The 19,660-nt window shown below is 50.1% G+C and overlaps 3 protein-coding genes across 3 annotated transcripts; 2 read left to right on the top strand and 1 right to left on the bottom strand.

Moving 5' to 3' along the window:
• Positions 1–886: 886 nt before the first annotated feature.
• LOC131413834 (heat shock 70 kDa protein 1-like) lies at positions 887–4,387 on the bottom strand. Its single transcript, XM_058554736.1, has 2 exons — positions 4,310–4,387; positions 887–3,145 (listed from the first exon to the last, which is right to left on the bottom strand). The coding sequence occupies exon 2, from the start codon at positions 3,130–3,132 to the stop codon at positions 1,207–1,209; it is 1,926 nt and encodes a 641-aa protein (XP_058410719.1). The 5' UTR covers positions 3,133–3,145; positions 4,310–4,387; the 3' UTR covers positions 887–1,206.
• A 468-nt stretch (positions 4,388–4,855) lies between these two features.
• LOC131413833 (heat shock 70 kDa protein 1-like) lies at positions 4,856–7,227 on the top strand. Its single transcript, XM_058554735.1, has one exon. The coding sequence runs from the start codon at positions 5,012–5,014 to the stop codon at positions 6,935–6,937; it is 1,926 nt and encodes a 641-aa protein (XP_058410718.1). The 5' UTR covers positions 4,856–5,011; the 3' UTR covers positions 6,938–7,227.
• A 7,927-nt stretch (positions 7,228–15,154) lies between these two features.
• On the top strand, positions 15,155–17,617 carry LOC131413832 (heat shock 70 kDa protein 1). Its single transcript, XM_058554734.1, has one exon. It carries the CDS (start codon positions 15,311–15,313, stop codon positions 17,234–17,236), a length of 1,926 nt encoding a protein of 641 aa, XP_058410717.1. The 5' UTR covers positions 15,155–15,310; the 3' UTR covers positions 17,237–17,617.
• Positions 17,618–19,660: the final 2,043 nt, after the last annotated feature.

Genomic DNA, 19,660 nt, shown 5'->3' with positions numbered 1-19,660 from the left:
CACATCCTTCCAGTTGCTGTATGTGGGACGCGGCCTCAGCATGGCCGGAGAAGCAGTGCATCAGTGCACGCCCGGGATCAGAACCCAGGCCGCCAGTAGCTGAGTGTGCACACTTAACCGCTAAGCCACCAGGCTGGCCCACAAATCTTGATTTTATAAGAGTTCCCAATAAAGATATTTCTCCCAAGGACCCAACCTCAGTCCATATTTCTTCCACACTTTGGCCTAGCACTGTCCTGTAAAGGACTGAGTAAAACCAAACACAGAGACTGCCTCATGGATAGAAATATCCATTCTAATATTTAACTTCCAAATAACATCCCCCCAAACACAAAGGGACACAAATGCACACTTACACATACTTCTATACTCATGTTGCCAAGCCTTTTATAAACTTGGGATATTATGACATAGTAAGTGAAAACATTTTTTCAAGGAGTAAGACTGTACTAAATCCTCCATTTCTCATCTTGCATAAAAGTACCTGTTTGTCAGGAGTTTGTTGTAGAAATGTTTTCTGCATGTAAAGGGTGTAATAATGGACTCTGTGAATGCACAGGAGCTGGCTCTCCCAGACCCCACCTATAAGTGACATCAGGACAACAAGCAGAAATTTGCCCAGCCCACTTATCACCTAAACCAGTCTATCACTGAATATAAGCAGTAATCACAGTTAGCAACTGCTCTAGCTGGGGCTAAAGGTGCCTGATGGTCATAAGTTATTTTCCTGCTTGAAATAATTAGCTCATGAAAATTCAAATACTTTGCCCTTACCAGCTTAATCATTCACAATTAGCTCATAGCCAAACCACACACGCTCTCTCCAGGAACTCTTCTCTTCCTTACTTTTCAAGATACACTCACAGTCTAAAGACACCAGAAGTAATATGCTTTAGGAACAAATTTACTGAGTGACAAATAACCATCCACACAGGAAGAAGAAAGTTGGGGAGGCCAGAAATAAATAACAGACATTCAAATTCATCAGATGGTTCAAAAAGGGGCCTAGTTTTCCTAAAAGTCTCATTCCAGGGTCAAAAACAGACGTTGGAGGGTGGAAAGATGGTATATGAGACACCTCCATCAGAATCCCAAAGAGATGGTAACGTAGGTTCAGGTCCAGTCAATTCAAGAATCATAACAATGTTTGAAGGAGGACAAAACTGATCTTAAGGCACCCTAGAACCCTCCAGCCTCAGATAAAGATTAATCTACTTCTTCAATGGTGGGGCCTGTGGCAGACCTTCCAGGCGTATATCCTGTACCACAGGTAGGCCCAGTGCATCCTCCCTGGTAGAGTTTTGTGATGATTGGGTTACACACCTTCTCCAATTCCTTTCTCTTATGATCAAACTCATCTTTCTCAGCCAGTTGATTGGCCTCCAGCCATGAGAGGACCTCATTGCATTTAGTCAGTATTTTTGTTTTATCAGACTCACTAATTTTGCCCTTCAAGCCTTCATCACTCACAGCACTCTTCATGTTAAAAGCATAGGATTCTAAGGCATTTTTTGCAGCGATTTTCTCTCTCTGGGCCTCATCTTCAGCTTTATACTTCTCAGCATCCAGAACCATGCGCTCGATCTCCTCCTTGCTCAGGCGGCCCTTGTCGTTGGTGATGGTGATCTTGTTGGCCTTGCCTGTACTCTTGTCCATGGCTGTCACATTGAGAATACCGTTGGCATCGATGTCAAAGGTCACCTCGATCTGAGGAACTCCCCTAGGTGCAGGAGGGATTCCACTCAGGTCAAAGCGCCCCAGCAGGTTGTTGTCCCGCGTCATGGCCCTCTCGCCCTCGTACACCTGGATCAATACCCCTGGCTGGTTATCTGAGTAGGTGGTGAAGATCTGTGTCTGCTTGGTGGGGATAGTAGAGTTGCGCTTGATCAGGACAGTCATCACGCCTCCTGCCGTCTCCAACCCTAGGGATAGGGGAGCCACATCCAGCAAAAGCAGGTCCTGTACCTTTTCAGACTTGTCCCCCATCAAAATGGCTGCCTGTACTGCAGCCCCATAGGCCACCGCCTCATCGGGGTTGATGCTCTTGTTGAGATCACGGCCGTTAAAGTAGTCTTGCAGCAGCCTCTGAACTTTAGGGATGCGGGTGGAGCCCCCTACTAAAACAACGTCATGGATTTTAGCCTTATCCATCTTGGCATCCCGAAGAGCCTTCTCCACAGGCTCCAGGGTGCTCCTAAACAGGTCTGCACACAACTCTTCAAACCGGGCTCTGGTGATGGATGTGTAGAAGTCGATGCCTTCATAAAGTGAATCAATTTCCAAGTTGGCCTGGGTGCTGGACGACAGGGTCCTCTTGGCCCTCTCGCAGGCAGTGCGCAGCCGCCTCACAGCCCGCTTGTTCTGGCTGATGTCCTTCTTGTGCTTCCTCTTGAACTCCTCCACAAAGTGGCTCACAAGCCTGTTGTCAAAGTCTTCCCCCCCCAGGTGGGTGTCCCCGGCTGTGGCCTTCACCTCAAAAATCCCATCATCTATGGTCAGGACGGACACATCAAATGTGCCTCCACCCAGATCAAAGATCAGAACATGTCGCTCTCCCTGACCTGCTTTATCCAAGCCATAGGCAATAGCAGCAGCTGTCGGTTCATTGATAATTCTTAGAACATTGAGACCCGCAATCACACCTGCATCCTTGGTGGCCTGGCGTTGAGAGTCATTGAAATAAGCTGGCACAGTGATCACAGCATTGGTGACAGGGTGGCCCAAAAAAGCCTCAGCAGTCTCCTTCATCTTAGTCAGTACCATGGAAGAAATTTCCTCAGGGTAGAAAGCTTTTTTCTCCCCTTTATAGGACACCATTACCTTGGGCTTGCCTCCTTCATTGATTACTTGAAAAGGCCAAAGTTTCATATCTGATTGCACTACAGGATCATTAAATTTCCTGCCAATCAGACGTTTGGCATCAAAGACAGTGTTCTGGGGATTCATGGCTACCTGGTTCTTGGCCGCATCCCCAATCAGCCGCTCAGTGTCTGTGAAGGCCACGTAGCTGGGGGTGGTGCGATTGCCCTGGTCGTTGGCGATGATCTCCACCTTGCCATGCTGGAACACCCCCACGCACGAGTAGGTGGTGCCCAGGTCAATGCCGATGGCCATTCCCTTAGCAGCAGCCATGGTTCTCCGAGGCCTGAGGAGAAAGAATGAGAAAATTTTGACAGAGTGCTTTTTAAATTTTACTTATTTATTACTTTTAATTGTGGTAAAAGACACATAACATGAAATTTACCATCTTAACCATTTTTAAGTGTATAGATCAATAGTCAGTTCATTCACATCGTTGTCCAACCAATCTCCAGAACTCTTCTTATTTTGCAAAACTGAAATTCTATACCCATTCAACAACTCCTCATTCCCCCTGCCGCCATGCCCTGGCAACCACCATTCTACTTTCTGTCTCTATGAACTCACTACTCTAAGTACCTCACATTAGTGGAATTAAGCACTATTGTTCTTTTTGTGACTGGCTTATTTCACTTAGCATAATATCCTCAAAGTTCATCTGTTTATAGCATGTGTCAGAATTTCCTTCCTCTTTAAGGCTGCATAATATTCATTGTATGTATAGACCATATTTGTTTATTCATTCATTCCCTCCGTGGACGCTTGGGATGAGTCCATCTTATGGCTATTGTGAGTAACACTTCATGAACTTGGTGTACAAGAATCTTTTGTGTGTACAAATATCTCTTCCAGACACTGCTTTCATGGCAGAGTGCTTTTTGAACAAGGTAGACAAAAGTGGTCTTAGCCAACTGGAAGGAAGTGGGAGGCAGTGGGTGCACACTGTTTTCAATTTCTCACAGGGCCTTACTCAACTGTCCTGTTCCTATGTCTGTGATATATTTTATTATGAGATTGTACCTGTCTCCTGCTGAACGAAGATTATTTTATGTTCTGGTCTCCTCACAGTCATTAATCTCCACACGAGTTAAGCTGGCTTCCTGCCCTCCTTTACCCTCTAGTACATTTGGGCCAGTTGGAAGAGGGCTCCTAGGAGCCCAATCAAGCCCTCACAAGTTTTCTCAGGTGAAGTAGAGCGCTCCAGGAGGTATCGTTCTCTAACTTTCTCCAGAATAAAACTGTTATCTGGATACAATGACAGACAGGCTCCTCCACCTCTGTCCTGCAGCTGTGACCAATCCCAGCTACCCTGGCGCTCCTCAAAGAATCCCCCTTCTCTGGTTGGCCAATTCCCCCATACCTTAGACTTAAACAAACTAGACATCCTCCCAGCACTTTCTCAAACAAGGACCTACCAGCTCCCCTTCCAATCAGAGCCCTCCTGGCTTACCTAGTATCCCGTCGCCTTCGATCCAGTTTGCTAATGTTCGGATTGGAACCCTCTAATTGAGGGATCCCTTAACATCCAAAGCGCACAGCCAGTGTCCCCCCACCCCCACCCGCCCCGCCCTACAACTTTGAGCCCGCTCCTGTCCCATCATTCTGCTTCCATACTGGCCCATGAGGTCAGGGGCAGCATCTCCATTGTAACGCGACTGAGGGAAAGAGGCGTCAACGTCCCCGCCGCACGCCCCTATCCCGGGACCCCACCCTCACCCCCGTCCCCGAGGACGTGCCAACCCAGCAAGCCCTGGAAGAGTCTGGAGAGTTCTGGGAGGGGCGGCACCCAAAGCGCTGACTGGACCCAGAAAGCCTGGGGGCGGGAGGCGAGGCGAAACCCCTGGAATATTCCCGACCTGGCAGCCCCGCCCAGCTCGCTGATTGGCTGAGGAGGGAAAAGGAGGGGCTGGATGGAGAATTATAAACACACAGCCGCCCGGCCGGGAGAAACGGCGAGCCTGCAAAGAGGTGATAGCCCTTGCGGTTTTTTCCGTGAGCGCAACTTCCGCAGACCCACTGCCTCCGAGGACGAAGAGGGGGACACTGCGCCTTCAGCTTCGGGCTTCCGAAAGAATCGAGGTTCTCGTCGCGGATCCCGTTCGCCGTCCTCAGGTCTGAAGCTCAGCGCGGGGCGAGAGAGCAGGGCACCGGCATGGCTAAAAACACGGCCATCGGCATCGACCTGGGCACCACCTACTCGTGCGTGGGGGTGTTCCAGCACGGCAAGGTGGAGATCATCGCCAACGACCAGGGCAACCGCACCACCCCCAGCTACGTGGCGTTCACGGACACCGAGCGGCTGATCGGAGATGCGGCCAAGAACCAGGTGGCGCTGAACCCGCAGAACACCGTGTTCGACGCGAAGCGGCTGATCGGCCGCAAGTTCGGCGACCCGGTGGTGCAGTCGGACATGAAGCACTGGCCTTTCCGGGTGATCAACGACGGCGACAAGCCCAAGGTGCAGGTGAGCTACAAGGGGGAGACGAAGGCGTTCTACCCCGAGGAGATCTCGTCCATGGTGCTGACCAAGATGAAGGAGATCGCCGAGGCGTACCTGGGCTACCCGGTGACCAACGCGGTGATCACCGTGCCGGCCTACTTCAACGACTCGCAGCGCCAGGCCACCAAGGATGCGGGCGTGATCGCGGGGCTGAACGTGCTGAGGATCATCAACGAGCCCACGGCGGCCGCCATCGCCTACGGGCTGGACAGGACGGGCAAGGGGGAGCGCAACGTGCTCATCTTCGACCTGGGCGGGGGCACCTTCGACGTGTCCATCCTGACGATCGACGACGGCATCTTCGAGGTGAAGGCCACGGCCGGGGACACCCACCTGGGTGGGGAGGACTTTGACAACAGGCTGGTGAACCACTTCGTGGAGGAGTTCAAGAGGAAACACAAGAAGGACATCAGCCAGAACAAGCGAGCCGTGAGGCGGCTGCGCACCGCCTGCGAGCGCGCCAAGAGGACCCTGTCGTCCAGCACCCAGGCCAGCCTGGAGATCGACTCCCTGTTCGAGGGCATCGACTTCTACACGTCCATCACCAGGGCGCGTTTCGAGGAGCTGTGCTCGGACCTGTTCCGCAGCACCCTGGAGCCCGTGGAGAAGGCCCTGCGCGACGCCAAGCTGGACAAGGCCCAGATCCACGACCTGGTCCTGGTGGGGGGCTCCACCCGCATCCCCAAAGTGCAGAAGCTGCTGCAGGACTTCTTCAACGGGCGCGACCTCAACAAGAGCATCAACCCCGACGAGGCGGTGGCCTACGGGGCGGCGGTGCAGGCGGCCATCCTGATGGGGGACAAGTCTGAGAACGTGCAGGACCTGCTGCTGCTGGACGTGGCTCCGCTGTCGCTGGGGCTGGAGACGGCGGGGGGCGTGATGACTGCCCTGATCAAGCGCAACTCCACCATCCCCACCAAGCAGACGCAGATCTTCACCACCTACTCGGACAACCAGCCTGGGGTGCTGATCCAGGTGTACGAGGGCGAGAGGGCCATGACCCGGGACAACAACCTGCTGGGGCGCTTCGAGCTGAGCGGCATCCCACCGGCCCCCAGAGGAGTGCCCCAGATCGAGGTGACCTTCGACATCGACGCCAATGGCATCCTGAACGTCACGGCCACGGATAAGAGCACCGGCAAGGCCAACAAGATCACCATCACCAACGACAAGGGCCGCCTGAGCAAGGAGGAGATCGAGCGCATGGTGCAGGAGGCGGAGAAGTACAAAGCGGAGGACGAGGTCCAGCGCGAGAGGGTGTCTGCCAAGAACGCCCTGGAATCGTACGCCTTCAACATGAAGAGCGCTGTGGAGGATGAGGGGCTCAAGGGCAAGATCAGCGAAGCCGACAAGAAGAAGGTGCTGGACAAGTGCCAGGAGGTGATTTCCTGGCTGGATGCCAACACCCTGGCCGAGAAGGACGAGTTTGAGCACAAGAGGAAGGAGCTGGAGCAGGTGTGTAACCCCATCATCACTGGACTGTACCAGGGGGCGGGTGGGCCCGGGGCCGGTGGCTTTGGGGCCCAGGCTCCCAAGGCTGGCTCTGGCTCTGGCCCCACCATTGAGGAGGTGGATTAGGAGTACTTGCTCACAGTGCTCGTGTTTGTTATGGAGACGGTTGGGATGCAAGACTTGGTATTGCCTTATATATCCGCCTTTCATCAAGCTGTTTGCAAATTTGAACTGTCTCTTTTGGGGAAGTTATGAACTTGCATTTTCTTCCCCCGAGTCTAAATGTAGAGATGAATTTATACTGCCATCTTTTGTCCATTTCCCTTTTGGTAATACTTGTACCAAATTTGTGCTTTTTCTTTTGTTTTCTTTTTAACTGGTTATTTCAAAGTAAATAAACTCAATAATTGGAGTGATGTTTTGTTTGCCTCTGTTTTAATTTGAGGTCAGAAGGGTTTGCATAGGTTATTTTTTTTTACAGGGTCTAAAATTGAATGACAGTTTGCCTCTTAGGTCTGGGATCTGGAGAAATAAGGCTATATATTGTATTGTGATCAGTTTCTTTTAGGTAAATACTATCCTTGGGAGAGTAAATAAAATACCTGTTATTTTGAGTGGGTTGGGTTTGTGGGTACAGAAAAAGTTAAGGGCCACTGGCATGGTGGCTTCAAGGTGGGTGAGGGCGTCGACCCTGTGTTAAGGGTGGCCTGAAGGAGCTTGGGGCTGGGGGTGTTCCTGGAGAAGCAGGGGGAAAAGGAGAGGCAATTAGATGGAAGGACATGGCTACTCCTTCCTGTAAGTACACCTGATATGTCAGAGCCTGATATTTAATCTGGATTCAGCATGAAATAGAAGGCAAGTCCTAAATTGGTAGTGAGGAGATGAGTTCAAGCACTGTCTTGTTATGTATGCACAGTGCATTAGCCACTCTGGTCCCCAGTTCTCATCCTTAAAAAATGAAAGGGTTTGGCCTGATACCTCAGTCTATTCTTATTTCTAAAAGGATGCTGTGATAGAAATGCCACATTGCTAGCAGTGGTCACCTACATAGTGAGTACCTTGGGGAAGTGTCATTGAGAGTTGGTGCCCCAGCAGCAGAAGGACCCTGATATTTCAGTGCTGTTATGTATCAGGCACTGCCCTGGGGCCTTCTGTGTTTATTAATCCTCATTCCACCACACTGAGTTTAGGTAGTGCTTTGACTGTCACAGGTGAACATATGGGGAGACTTAAAAGTTACTAGGTTAACTAAAATTATTTAGAACGTTAAAAAAAAAATCACCAGTTTGGCAAAGATGTTGAACCTGGATTCCAATTCAGGTCTTACCGGTTTTTGCCATGCTGCTCAGAGTCCACAGGGCTTCAGTTTGTGCATGCCTGGTTCTGGGTTATGTTTGTACCCTAAGTTTCACAATCTATACCCATTTTGCCTTTACTCTGTATAATCCTAAACAATTATGTCAGAGAAACAATAGGATTGATGATAAAAGTTTAGTAGTTGTTCAGTTAGGGGAGGGAAAAAACCCACAGTCCTGTACCAGGAAGACTTAGTATAGGCTTCCTTCCCATGCACTTCCTTCCCTTTGAGAAGTTTTAAAAAGGCCCTAGCTGCCAGCATCTTAGAACTAATCCCCTCCACAGCCTTCTTGTTGGGAAAGGCCTGGCACAATGAGGGCTTGAGGAGTGAGCCCCTTTAAAAACCAATTCCATGTGCGGGTGACAAAGATGTTTTGGAACTAGATAGAGGTGATGGTTGCACAACACTGTGAGTGTACTAGGTATCACTGAATTGTACAGTTTAAAATGGTTAATTTTGGTATGTGAATTTCACTTCAACAACAAAAACAAAAAAAGTCAATTGTATCAACATTCCATAAAAGCATTTGTGAGCTTATGTGCACCTCAGAGGCCACCAAACCTTTCACTAAATACTTTCCTTTGAAGAAAATCTAGTATTATAGGAATGGTACATACAGGTAGACCTCACCCTGGAAGTTTGGAAATGGAAATCTAAGAAATGTTAAGGCTTGCAGGCCAACTTATAAAGGCACATTTCACTCCCAAGGTAGTTGAACTGTAGCACTGTGGACTCTACCCACAATGTAAATCAATCTTCATGGGGATATGCATTTGCTCCAGGACCTCCTCCGTCCCTCAGAGCTGCAGCAGGAGCATTTATGACTGTCATCTGCAGATAAGACAGTGACTTTTCAAACCAGCAGCCACTACTACTACTTGGGGGGGAGGTGGTGGGAGATGGGGAGGGTGGGTAGAAAAGGGTGGAGATTGGGAAGGACTTATGAAACACCTTTGATAAGAAGTTACGGAAATCTCCAGAAATAACCTTGGAGAAAATAAAAGTCCCTACGGCTAGATCAGTCAAAGTTATTGAGTAGGTGTTTTATTAAGGAATCAGTATGAGATGTTATCGCCTGCATACCTTTGCACAGAGTACTTGGAAAATAATCACTTAATAAGCTCAAGGAGACCTCAAGGCTGAGGGAATTTTAGAAATAGCAAAGAGAATGCAGTGCCATCCCTGGAGCAGTGATGTTTTGGGTAGCAGAAGGAACTTTGGGAGAAGGGAGATGCATCAAGGAAAAACTGGCAAGAAGTTTTTAAATAGAATACCTTCCCTGATTCCAATCTCACCTCCTATCTTCATTTATTTTTTGTGAGGAAGATCAGCCCTGAGCTAACATCCATGCTAATCCTCCTCTTTTTGCTGAGGAAGCCCGGCTCTGAGCTAACATCTATTGCCAATCCTCCCCCCCCACCCCCAAAGCCCCAGTAGATAGTTGTATGTCATAGTTGCACAGCCTTCTAGTTGCTGTATGTGGGAGGTGGTCTCAGCATGGCCAGAGAAGCAGTGCATCAGTATGAGCCCAGGATCCCAACGCTGGGGCGCCAGTAGCCCCCAGTAGCAGAGTAACGGCTAAGCCATGGGGCGGCCCCTCACCTCCTATCTTCATATGCCAGCCCTCAGAAGGCAGGTGGCTATGGTAAGACGACCGATTTTATATGCCTTTTGACCCTAAGATAATGTTTTATTGGTAACATATATATTTACTGTTATTCTTGGCGTTTAGCAGAGTTTTGTCAACAAAATTATTTTATAAATGGGAGAGAAGTGGGCAGGAACATGGGCTTTCGGTTAAGAGGAGACGGGGTTATTTCAGGTGAAGAGACAATATTGGCGATTTCTAACAGGGTGACCCTTAACGGCAGGAATAAGAAACCGTACCTGTCGTCATCCCTCACTCTGATCACCCTAAATCTGTCCCCTTGGGTCACCCCTAAGGTATCTTATGCAGTTCAGTGGGACAGAGCAACAGCACCAGTCCCTCGCCCTCTCCTAGCACGGCTCATTAAAAAGACGTTCAGGGTCGGGCAGCAGGGCGCATTCAGGGGGCCGAGGACAACCCGCCGCACCCCGCGCCTGCCCGTGTGGTGCCCAGCCACGAATCGGAGGAGAAGGCACAACGGAGGGGAAGAGGGGGGCAGGCCCCAGGTTGGGGAGACAGAGGAGTCCAGAAGGCGAGAATCACACCTAAGGGCCTTCGACCTTTGTACCCCTCCGAACGTTCCCCCGCGAACACTGGACCGGAGCCGGCGGGGAGGCGGCGGCAGAGAGAAACCCACACGTTCCTATCTGTCGCCCGCCGCCGCCAAGCCCGGAGCGCGCCCGCCTCGGGCTGTGGGGACCTTCCCTGCTCGCGTCTGGCCCCCCAATTCATCTGGCTTAGTTGTATGAGTTACAAAACTTTCCAATGTTTTCGTCTAATAAGTTAGCTGTGTGAGAGAAACTCTAAAGGCCTCTCTCTCTTTTTTTTTCCTCCTTTAATCTCGTTTTGGAAAAAAAAAAAAAACCATCGCAAAAACGCCAGGAGCGGTCAGGCAGCTCTGTGGCCAGCCCGGCCGTCAGGCCCCCGCGCCTTGCGGCCCCGCCCCCGACCCGACCGTGAGCTGTGGGTCAGAGTTTGGCTGCCTGCAGCTCCTTCCTCCTGCTTCGAGTTGTGCTGGGAACTTTCTGGAGCTTTCTGGGCTCGAAGGCGGGGACTGACTCGTAGGAACGCTCGTGAACAAACTAACTGCCCCACCCAAGGCTCCCTACCCCCCCCCCACAACCCTGCCCTAGATTATCAAGGTTAGTCATGGCTTTACTTTTAGTTCCAGAAGACTCTGTGCACTATGTGCCAACCTAGCCCTGGTAACCGCTCCGCCTCCTTTCCCCTCTTTCTGATCTAGCAGTATTGCTATGAAGGGGAGGGAAGGCCGGGCTGGCAGAAGCTGGAAGGGTGGGAAAAAGGCAGGAGCTTGTCGGGGGATTGTCCTGAGTCAGAAGCGGCAGCCAGGAGGGGAGTGCCTCTCTGGTCACATACCCCCACGGTGTCCCTAATGCGCGCAGAGCCCTGACATTCACTCTTCACTCCCTGCAGTGGCCATTTGTTGTCCTCTTTTTAGAGAATGAAGTGATCAGATGGATGTGCCAGTATTGGGAGGAGTCCAAAATAGGGAGTATGAGGACGTGTAGGTTGGGTTGCTGGTTCTGTAATTACCTGTCTGTGAGACCAGACCGAGCCACTGAACCTCTCATCTTTTGTGCTTGTCTTTTAAAATGAGAAGTTTTGGCTGAATGGCTTCTGCCTTAAAATCTTAAGATAGTTTCCATAGTAAAGTGAAAGGAGTGCCACAGTGCCCAACCTCTAAACCCCTCAATAAGAATGATTGAGAGGTGAGAACTGAGCGTACCGGACCCAAACAAAGGAAGGGAGAAGGGAGCAAACTTTTGAGCACTACTTTGTTACAAGCAGTGAACTAAAGCCTTATAAATATTATCTTATTAACCCTTGATACTACCATCCTATGGAATAGATATTGTTAATTCTATTTTAGAGATGAGCTTATAGAGGTGTGTAATTTAACTTAAAAATAATGTTAAAAAAATAAAAAGAGGGAGGGAGGAGGGTGAAAGGGATAATTTGGTACATGTGTGTGGTGATGGGTTGTAATTAGTATTTTGGTGGTGAACATGATGTAATCTATGCAGAAATAGAAGTATAATGATGTACACCTGAAATTTTTACAATGTTATAAACCAATGTTACTGCAATAAACAAAAAATTTAAAAAATAATAAATAAAAAAAAAAGAAAAAAGCCTCAACACGAAAGTAGAGTCCAGCTGCAGACCCAGATCTTCCCTTTCTCAGGTTTTTTTCCATGCTGTTGGAATTCCGTCGGGTTCCCAGGTCATTGAAGCCTTTAGCATTTGGTTGGTAAAAATGCCTGGCTGTAGGTTTGTTATCAATTGCGTCTTTTGCTTTCTTCTGGATAAACTTAGAATTATACCATCTTTTAAAACGAATACAATTCATGAGTAAACAGTAGTTTGAGAAACTATAGGAAAAAGGAGAGAGACGAAAAAAGATCCTGCAGCTTCAGGGTGAGGAAGACTCCCCTCCCCCACACTTCCTGCCACCAGTAGTCAGCGTTCCTGGCACTCCCTCTCCAGTCCCCCACCCTTAAAAGTACCTGACAGCCCCTCCAGTTTGGGGAATCTGAGCCTTGATCTTCCAAACGCCAAACTTGACAAAAACCTAATTCCAAAATTAATCAAAGTTCTGGAAAATCTCTTGGGGTACTTATAGTCACCTTAGACACCAATTTAAACTGGTGACTGGGTTTCTGCCTTGGGAAGCATCCAGTGCAAAAGGAAAGACAAAATTCAGGACACTCTCTCCTTGTCAGGAAATGGAAAAAAGATAGAGATGTTTAGGTTTCCAGGCCAGTCCACAGAGAGAGAGTTAACGCAAAAAGTGAGTCAACTATAGTGTGTAGCTGACTGATTCTTGGAAAACAGCATTTCTGGGGGATCTTTTTCTGCCTACCCCAGCGGTAGCAAGATGTGAGGCCCTATCACCATGTCTACCTGCCAGGCAGTGCAGACAGTGATGCCCTTTGCTTTAAGCCAATAGAGAAGTATTCTAAATTGCAGATTTGGAGAGAAGGAAGGAGTGAATCCAGAAATGCTGCTGGTAGCAGCTCATGGTAAGGAAGCTTGGTGGTGGTGGTGGGGGTGGTGGTGAGAATAAGGGTCTCTAGAAGTGTTGATACACTGGGTAGCTAAAATGGAAGTCTGGGGAATCCCCAGCCAGAGATTGCATAAAGAAATGGAAAATTCCTTAAGTTTGACCAGTTTGACTAGATTAAGGAGGTGACTCATTAGAGAGCCACGTCTGAATGTAAAAAAAGTTAATCAGCTACCTGCACAAACACACACAGAACTGTTAAAGCAATTTTTTTGCAATGTCAAATCAGTCTGAGAAAATTATAGAATACAAAACAGAATGCCCTAATTTTTTTTTTTCTTTTCTTTTTGTGAGGAGATCAGCCCTGTGCTAACATCCGCCAATCCTCCTCTTTTTTTGCTGAGGAAGACGGCTCTGGGCTAACATCTGTGCCCATCTTCCTCCACTTTATATGGGACGCCGCCACAGCATGGCTTGCCAAGCAGTGCGTCGGTGCGCACCCGGGATCCGAACCAGCGAACCCCAGGCCGCTGCAGCGGAGCGCGCGCACTTAACCGCTTGCGCCACCAGGCTGGACCCCCTAATTTTTTATAGAATAAAAAACTGAATGGTGGACAGGGGTGTGTCTATGCATAAACAATGCCAATGCAGCCAAGTGTTCAAAAGCAAGATTTCTTCCCTTCATCAAAAACTGTGCCTCCCACCTGTGCCCTTAAATTTTCTGTGCTCAAGACATGTAGGTATAGCAGAGTGTATTTTGGGAGGGCTTGTGGACCCTGTACTGTTGCTTTAAAGTCACTCACATTTTCATTTCAGGCACCTAACTGGTGGCCTTGCATGCCCACAAAAGATGAAGAAAAAACGGCCAAAATAAATTACCAAATGTGATTGTATTTAAAACAGGAGGGAGGGTAATGCACAGGAAGTTGGAATCTAGGATAAAAAACTAAGTGGGTGAATTAAGTGCAGGGCAAATAACCTGAAGTTTTAGAGGAGCTGGAACTAGAACCTGGGTCCAGCCAGCCCTTCCCACCTTACAGCATCATCCTGACCTGTTTGCTTAAAATGGGCCACCTGCCAACCAGCTGTGGCTGGCATATGATGCTGTTAAAGAGGACTGAGACTTTAACAGCCCCACCCCCTTGTATTTTATTCAGAAGTGGTGGACAACCTAGGGGCTGCAAGGACAGAGCAGAAGACAGAATTCGAGACTCTGAGGTTAACCCTGGCTCTACCCAGCATCCGAGGCTGAACCAGGAATTGAGAATGCAGAAAGGAGAGCGGAATGGCCTGGACCCCAAGCTGGGAAGGATGAGAAAAAATGAGAGAAAGGAAGAGGCCCAAACGCCTTAAAGACAGCCTTAAAGAAGGAAGTTCCATGGAAAATTTTTTTTCTTTGTCACGCCCGAGACAAAGGGGCTTGGCGAATCCCCCTCCCCCCAGCGGTCCCGCCCCTACCGAGCACGTTCCTTCTTGGGCAATGGGGACGGTCTCCTCCAGATTAAAGAACCGCCTGTTTACCTGATTGCTTTTCTTTTGAAAATTCAAATTCCCCCATGCCCAGACATTCCATACGTGTGGGTTAAAATGTGAAAAACTATACTGCATTGTCTCTTTCCTTCTCCTTTCCATATTAAATCTAAAATACGAAAAAACGCCACGGAAGGCCAAGGCAATCCTTAGGCAGCCCAGGCCATCGGGCCAATCCAGGAGCGAGCCTAAAGGCGGCCCCATCCGTCAGCGGCACGGTCCAATCAGAGTGTCTTTGGCTCACATATACCCCACCATCTCTGAGAAACTCGGGAACTTTCTGTATTTTGGATGTCCCCGGAGTCCTGTGGCCCTTAATCCTACATTAAACCACAAAACTAGTTTCAACCTCACAAGCCTCTCACCGCCCTACAATTACTAGCTTAGTGCCGACCCTCCCTGTCAATTTCAAGCGAAGCGGATGAAGGCCAGCAACGCAGGAGAGCTGGAGACTGGGTGGGCGGAGTTCAGTTAACAACCATTCTTCCCAGGGCTTCGCCCCCGTCCCCTTAGGACTCCCGTCCCCTCCCGTGAATCCCAGAAGAGTCTGGAGAGTTCTGGGAGGGGCGGCACCCAAGACGCTGATTGGTCCCAGAAAGCCTGGGGGCGGGAGGCGAGGCGAAACCCCTGGAATATTCCCGACCTGGCAGCCCCGCCCAGCTCGCTGATTGGCTGAGGAGGGAAAAGGAGGGGCTGGATGGAGAATTATAAACACACAGCCGCCCGGCCGGGAGAAACGGCGAGCCTGCAAAGAGGTGATAGCCCTTGCGGTTTTTTCCGTGAGCGCAACTTCCGCAGACCCACTGCCTCCGAGGACGAAGAGGGGGACACTGCGCCTTCAGCTTCGGGCTTCCGAAAGAATCGAGTTTCTCGTCGCGGATCCCGTTCGCCGTCCTCAGGTCTGAAGCTCAGCGCGGGGCGAGAGAGCAGGGCACCGGCATGGCTAAAAACACGGCCATCGGCATCGACCTGGGCACCACCTACTCGTGCGTGGGGGTGTTCCAGCACGGCAAGGTGGAGATCATCGCCAACGACCAGGGCAACCGCACCACCCCCAGCTACGTGGCGTTCACGGACACCGAGCGGCTGATCGGAGATGCGGCCAAGAACCAGGTGGCGCTGAACCCGCAGAACACCGTGTTCGACGCGAAGCGGCTGATCGGCCGCAAGTTCGGCGACCCGGTGGTGCAGTCGGACATGAAGCACTGGCCTTTCCGGGTGATCAACGACGGCGACAAGCCCAAGGTGCAGGTGAGCTACAAGGGGGAGACGAAGGCGTTCTACCCCGAGGAGATCTCGTCCATGGTGCTGACCAAGATGAAGGAGATCGCCGAGGCGTACCTGGGCTACCCGGTGACCAACGCGGTGATCACCGTGCCGGCCTACTTCAACGACTCGCAGCGCCAGGCCACCAAGGATGCGGGCGTGATCGCGGGGCTGAACGTGCTGAGGATCATCAACGAGCCCACGGCGGCCGCCATCGCCTACGGGCTGGACAGGACGGGCAAGGGGGAGCGCAACGTGCTCATCTTCGACCTGGGCGGGGGCACCTTCGACGTGTCCATCCTGACGATCGACGACGGCATCTTCGAGGTGAAGGCCACGGCCGGGGACACCCACCTGGGTGGGGAGGACTTTGACAACAGGCTGGTGAACCACTTCGTGGAGGAGTTCAAGAGGAAACACAAGAAGGACATCAGCCAGAACAAGCGAGCCGTGAGGCGGCTGCGCACCGCCTGCGAGCGCGCCAAGAGGACCCTGTCGTCCAGCACCCAGGCCAGCCTGGAGATCGACTCCCTGTTCGAGGGCATCGACTTCTACACGTCCATCACCAGGGCGCGTTTCGAGGAGCTGTGCTCGGACCTGTTCCGCAGCACCCTGGAGCCCGTGGAGAAGGCCCTGCGCGACGCCAAGCTGGACAAGGCCCAGATCCACGACCTGGTCCTGGTGGGGGGCTCCACCCGCATCCCCAAAGTGCAGAAGCTGCTGCAGGACTTCTTCAACGGGCGCGACCTCAACAAGAGCATCAACCCCGACGAGGCGGTGGCCTACGGGGCGGCGGTGCAGGCGGCCATCCTGATGGGGGACAAGTCTGAGAACGTGCAGGACCTGCTGCTGCTGGACGTGGCTCCGCTGTCGCTGGGGCTGGAGACGGCGGGGGGCGTGATGACTGCCCTGATCAAGCGCAACTCCACCATCCCCACCAAGCAGACGCAGATCTTCACCACCTACTCGGACAACCAGCCTGGGGTGCTGATCCAGGTGTACGAGGGCGAGAGGGCCATGACCCGGGACAACAACCTGCTGGGGCGCTTCGAGCTGAGCGGCATCCCACCGGCCCCCAGAGGAGTGCCCCAGATCGAGGTGACCTTCGACATCGACGCCAATGGCATCCTGAACGTCACGGCCACGGATAAGAGCACCGGCAAGGCCAACAAGATCACCATCACCAACGACAAGGGCCGCCTGAGCAAGGAGGAGATCGAGCGCATGGTGCAGGAGGCGGAGAAGTACAAAGCGGAGGACGAGGTCCAGCGCGAGAGGGTGTCTGCCAAGAACGCCCTGGAATCGTACGCCTTCAACATGAAGAGCGCTGTGGAGGATGAGGGGCTCAAGGGCAAGATCAGCGAGGCCGACAAGAAGAAGGTGCTGGACAAGTGCCAGGAGGTGATTTCCTGGCTGGATGCCAACACCCTGGCCGAGAAGGACGAGTTTGAGCACAAGAGGAAGGAGCTGGAGCAGGTGTGTAACCCCATCATCACTGGACTGTACCAGGGGGCGGGTGGGCCCGGGGCCGGTGGCTTTGGGGCTCAGGCCCCCAAGGGTGGCTCTGGCTCTGGCCCCACCATTGAGGAGGTGGATTAGGGGCCTTACCTTCGTTTTTCCCTATTCGTCTTTGAGGTGGAGGAGACCTAAGGACCTTGCCATTGCCTTAGATCTTTTCTACTGTCAGTTCTCTACTATTTCAGTTCATTGTAAAGTAGGTTGTAAGCTGATAATTAATTTGCATGTCTTTGTTATTTCTTTGTGGTATAACCAATGTGTTCTTTAGAATTCTTGCATTTAAGTTGGTACTGTAAGGATTTCTTTCCTTTTGAATGAATCGACACTGCCACTCTCTGTCCTATTTTTTGCTTTGTAAACATACCAAAAGTCATGGAATGTTTTTTTCTGTAGTTTGTGTACTTAAGGATGAAAAATAAAATGTTAAAAATGTGTGTCTAATAAAGAAAAAATGTGAGTCTATATTTGGGGAGGGAAAATGGACTCTTCTTGGAATGTCTGAATTCCATAGACTGTGAAAGGGACAATACTTCTTTTTTGCTTTTTTTTTTTTGGTGAGGAAGACTGGCTGTGAGCTAACATCCATTGCCAATCCTCCTCTTTTTTGCTGGGGAAGATTACCTCTGAGCTAACATCTGTGCCCATCTTCCTCCATTTTATGTGGGACACCTGCCACAGCATGGCTTGATAAGCCGTGTGTAGGTCCATGCCTGGGGTCCGAACCTGCGAACCCAGGGCTGCTGAAGTGGGGAGTGTGAACTTAACCACTATGCCACCAGGCTGGCCCCCAGGGACAGTACTTCTGAAGAGAGGGACACATGGCTATTTTTGTTGGGACTTAACTGTAGGTGGTAAATGACATCCGTGTTAGAAAACGAAAGTTTTTCGTGTCCATTTTGATTGGGGTGGGGCTTGTTTTAGGGAAAAGTAAGGAAGGGAGTTGCAGAAGAGTTTTAGGGGGGAGAGGTTAGTGTGGGTTTAAAGGCAGTGGTGAGAGGGGTTCATGGTTCCTTAACGTCCTGCACTTAATGTATGCAGAGCCCTGAGCTTCGTTTCTCACTTCTGACCTGTGAATCTTTTATTTAGGTTATAAATAAGTTTCGGGGTGGACAGAACAGCAAAAATGAGATGCAGATTCAAACTCTGGCTCTAAATTCCAGCTAGGTAACCAAGTGCAAATTTAGTCTCTCTTAGTTTTGGTTGCCTCCTTTTAAAATAAAGCATATTGTCTGAATGGCGTTACTTCCCAAGTTCTAAGAGATCATTTTGAGCGGAAATGTGATGTAGACAAGCAACATCTTCAGCTGTGGTCGCCCTTGCTGCAGTTATCCAAGTGAGAGTCTGCGGAAGTGAGATACTGAACGTGTGGGGGCATGGCAATAAAAGAGGAATGGGCCAGGTCCTCTGTTTCACCCCAAAAATCCTCATCCCACCACCCTCTACATGAGGTATTCTAAAGCTTTTTCCATAGGTTAGCATGTCAGGTGGTCACTTCAACTACATCCAGGGCAAAATTAGCAACAAGTGATGGTTTGGAAGCCAGGGTTTTTTCCACACTGCCTGACACTGTTGGCACTGGGTTGTTCCTGTCTGAGTCAAAGTGATGGTTTTGCTCCAGTTTTAAGGATCAGTACTCTCTTTGTCCTTTTTATGGACAGTCTCAAAACAATAGCAATTTAAAGTAATAAATGTAATCATGAAGTGAGAAAAGGAGACAAAAGGTGCACACAGCATAGAGCTGGGAAGATAGGAAAATGGGGCTTTCCTCCCACACAAGCCCTTGCCTAGGGGCTTCTTCCTGCCAGAGCAGTTAGATGTCCTTAATACTTTCTCTAGCCTGATGGAATCGCAACCTCCTTCCTCCCCAACACTGAGCCTGGAAGTATCTACTCCAACATCAAATTAAAGTTGTAATAACTTTTAATAAATTCTTACTCTCCAAGAAAATCAAACATGGGAAGCCCTCCTTGGAAGCTTATAAATGAAAAGGAGTATAGTCAGAGTTCCTTTGATTCTTGGGCTAATTCTCAAAGGCCTGCATTACTCACAAGATAGGTGAACTATAATACTATAGCCTCTGACCATAGCGTCCATAGCATATAGTAAATGCTGTTTAATTGCTGCGGCAGCAGGAATTGGGAGCTTTCTTACCTTTTTTTTTTTAACCTCCCAGGCAGCAGAGGGAATAAATTCTTTAGCTTCAAGCCATTTGAGCCATGGTTCTCCAACTTAGTGGTACATTCAAGTTATTTGGGTAGACTAAAAAAATACTGATGGCAGGCCTCTCCCAGGCCAATTCAGAATCTCTGGGAGTGGGCTAAGGCATTGTATAGAATTAAAGCTGCCTAGGTGTTTCTTTCTTTTTATAATTTTATTTATTTTTTCCCCCAAAGCCCTAGTAGATAGTTGTATGTCATAGCTGCACTTTCTTCTAGTTGCTGTATGTGGGACGCGGCCTCAGCATGGACAGAGAAGCAGTGCGTCTGTGCGCGCCTGGGATCCGAA

This window comes from Diceros bicornis, chromosome 14 (assembly GCF_020826845.1).
Source record: "Diceros bicornis minor isolate mBicDic1 chromosome 14, mDicBic1.mat.cur, whole genome shotgun sequence".
NCBI lineage: Eukaryota > Metazoa > Chordata > Mammalia > Perissodactyla > Rhinocerotidae > Diceros > Diceros bicornis.
Note: the sequence above shows the minus strand (reverse complement) of the source record. Positions and strands in the feature narration are given on the sequence as shown.

Bases quoted from the DNA above. Each gene is read 5' to 3' on its own strand.
- LOC131413832 (XM_058554734.1), top strand. From the start codon at position 15,311: ATGGCTAAAAACACGGCCATCGGCATCGACCTGGGCACCACCTACTCG.
- LOC131413834 (XM_058554736.1), bottom strand. From the start codon at position 3,132: ATGGCTGCTGCTAAGGGAATGGCCATCGGCATTGACCTGGGCACCACC.
- LOC131413833 (XM_058554735.1), top strand. From the start codon at position 5,012: ATGGCTAAAAACACGGCCATCGGCATCGACCTGGGCACCACCTACTCG.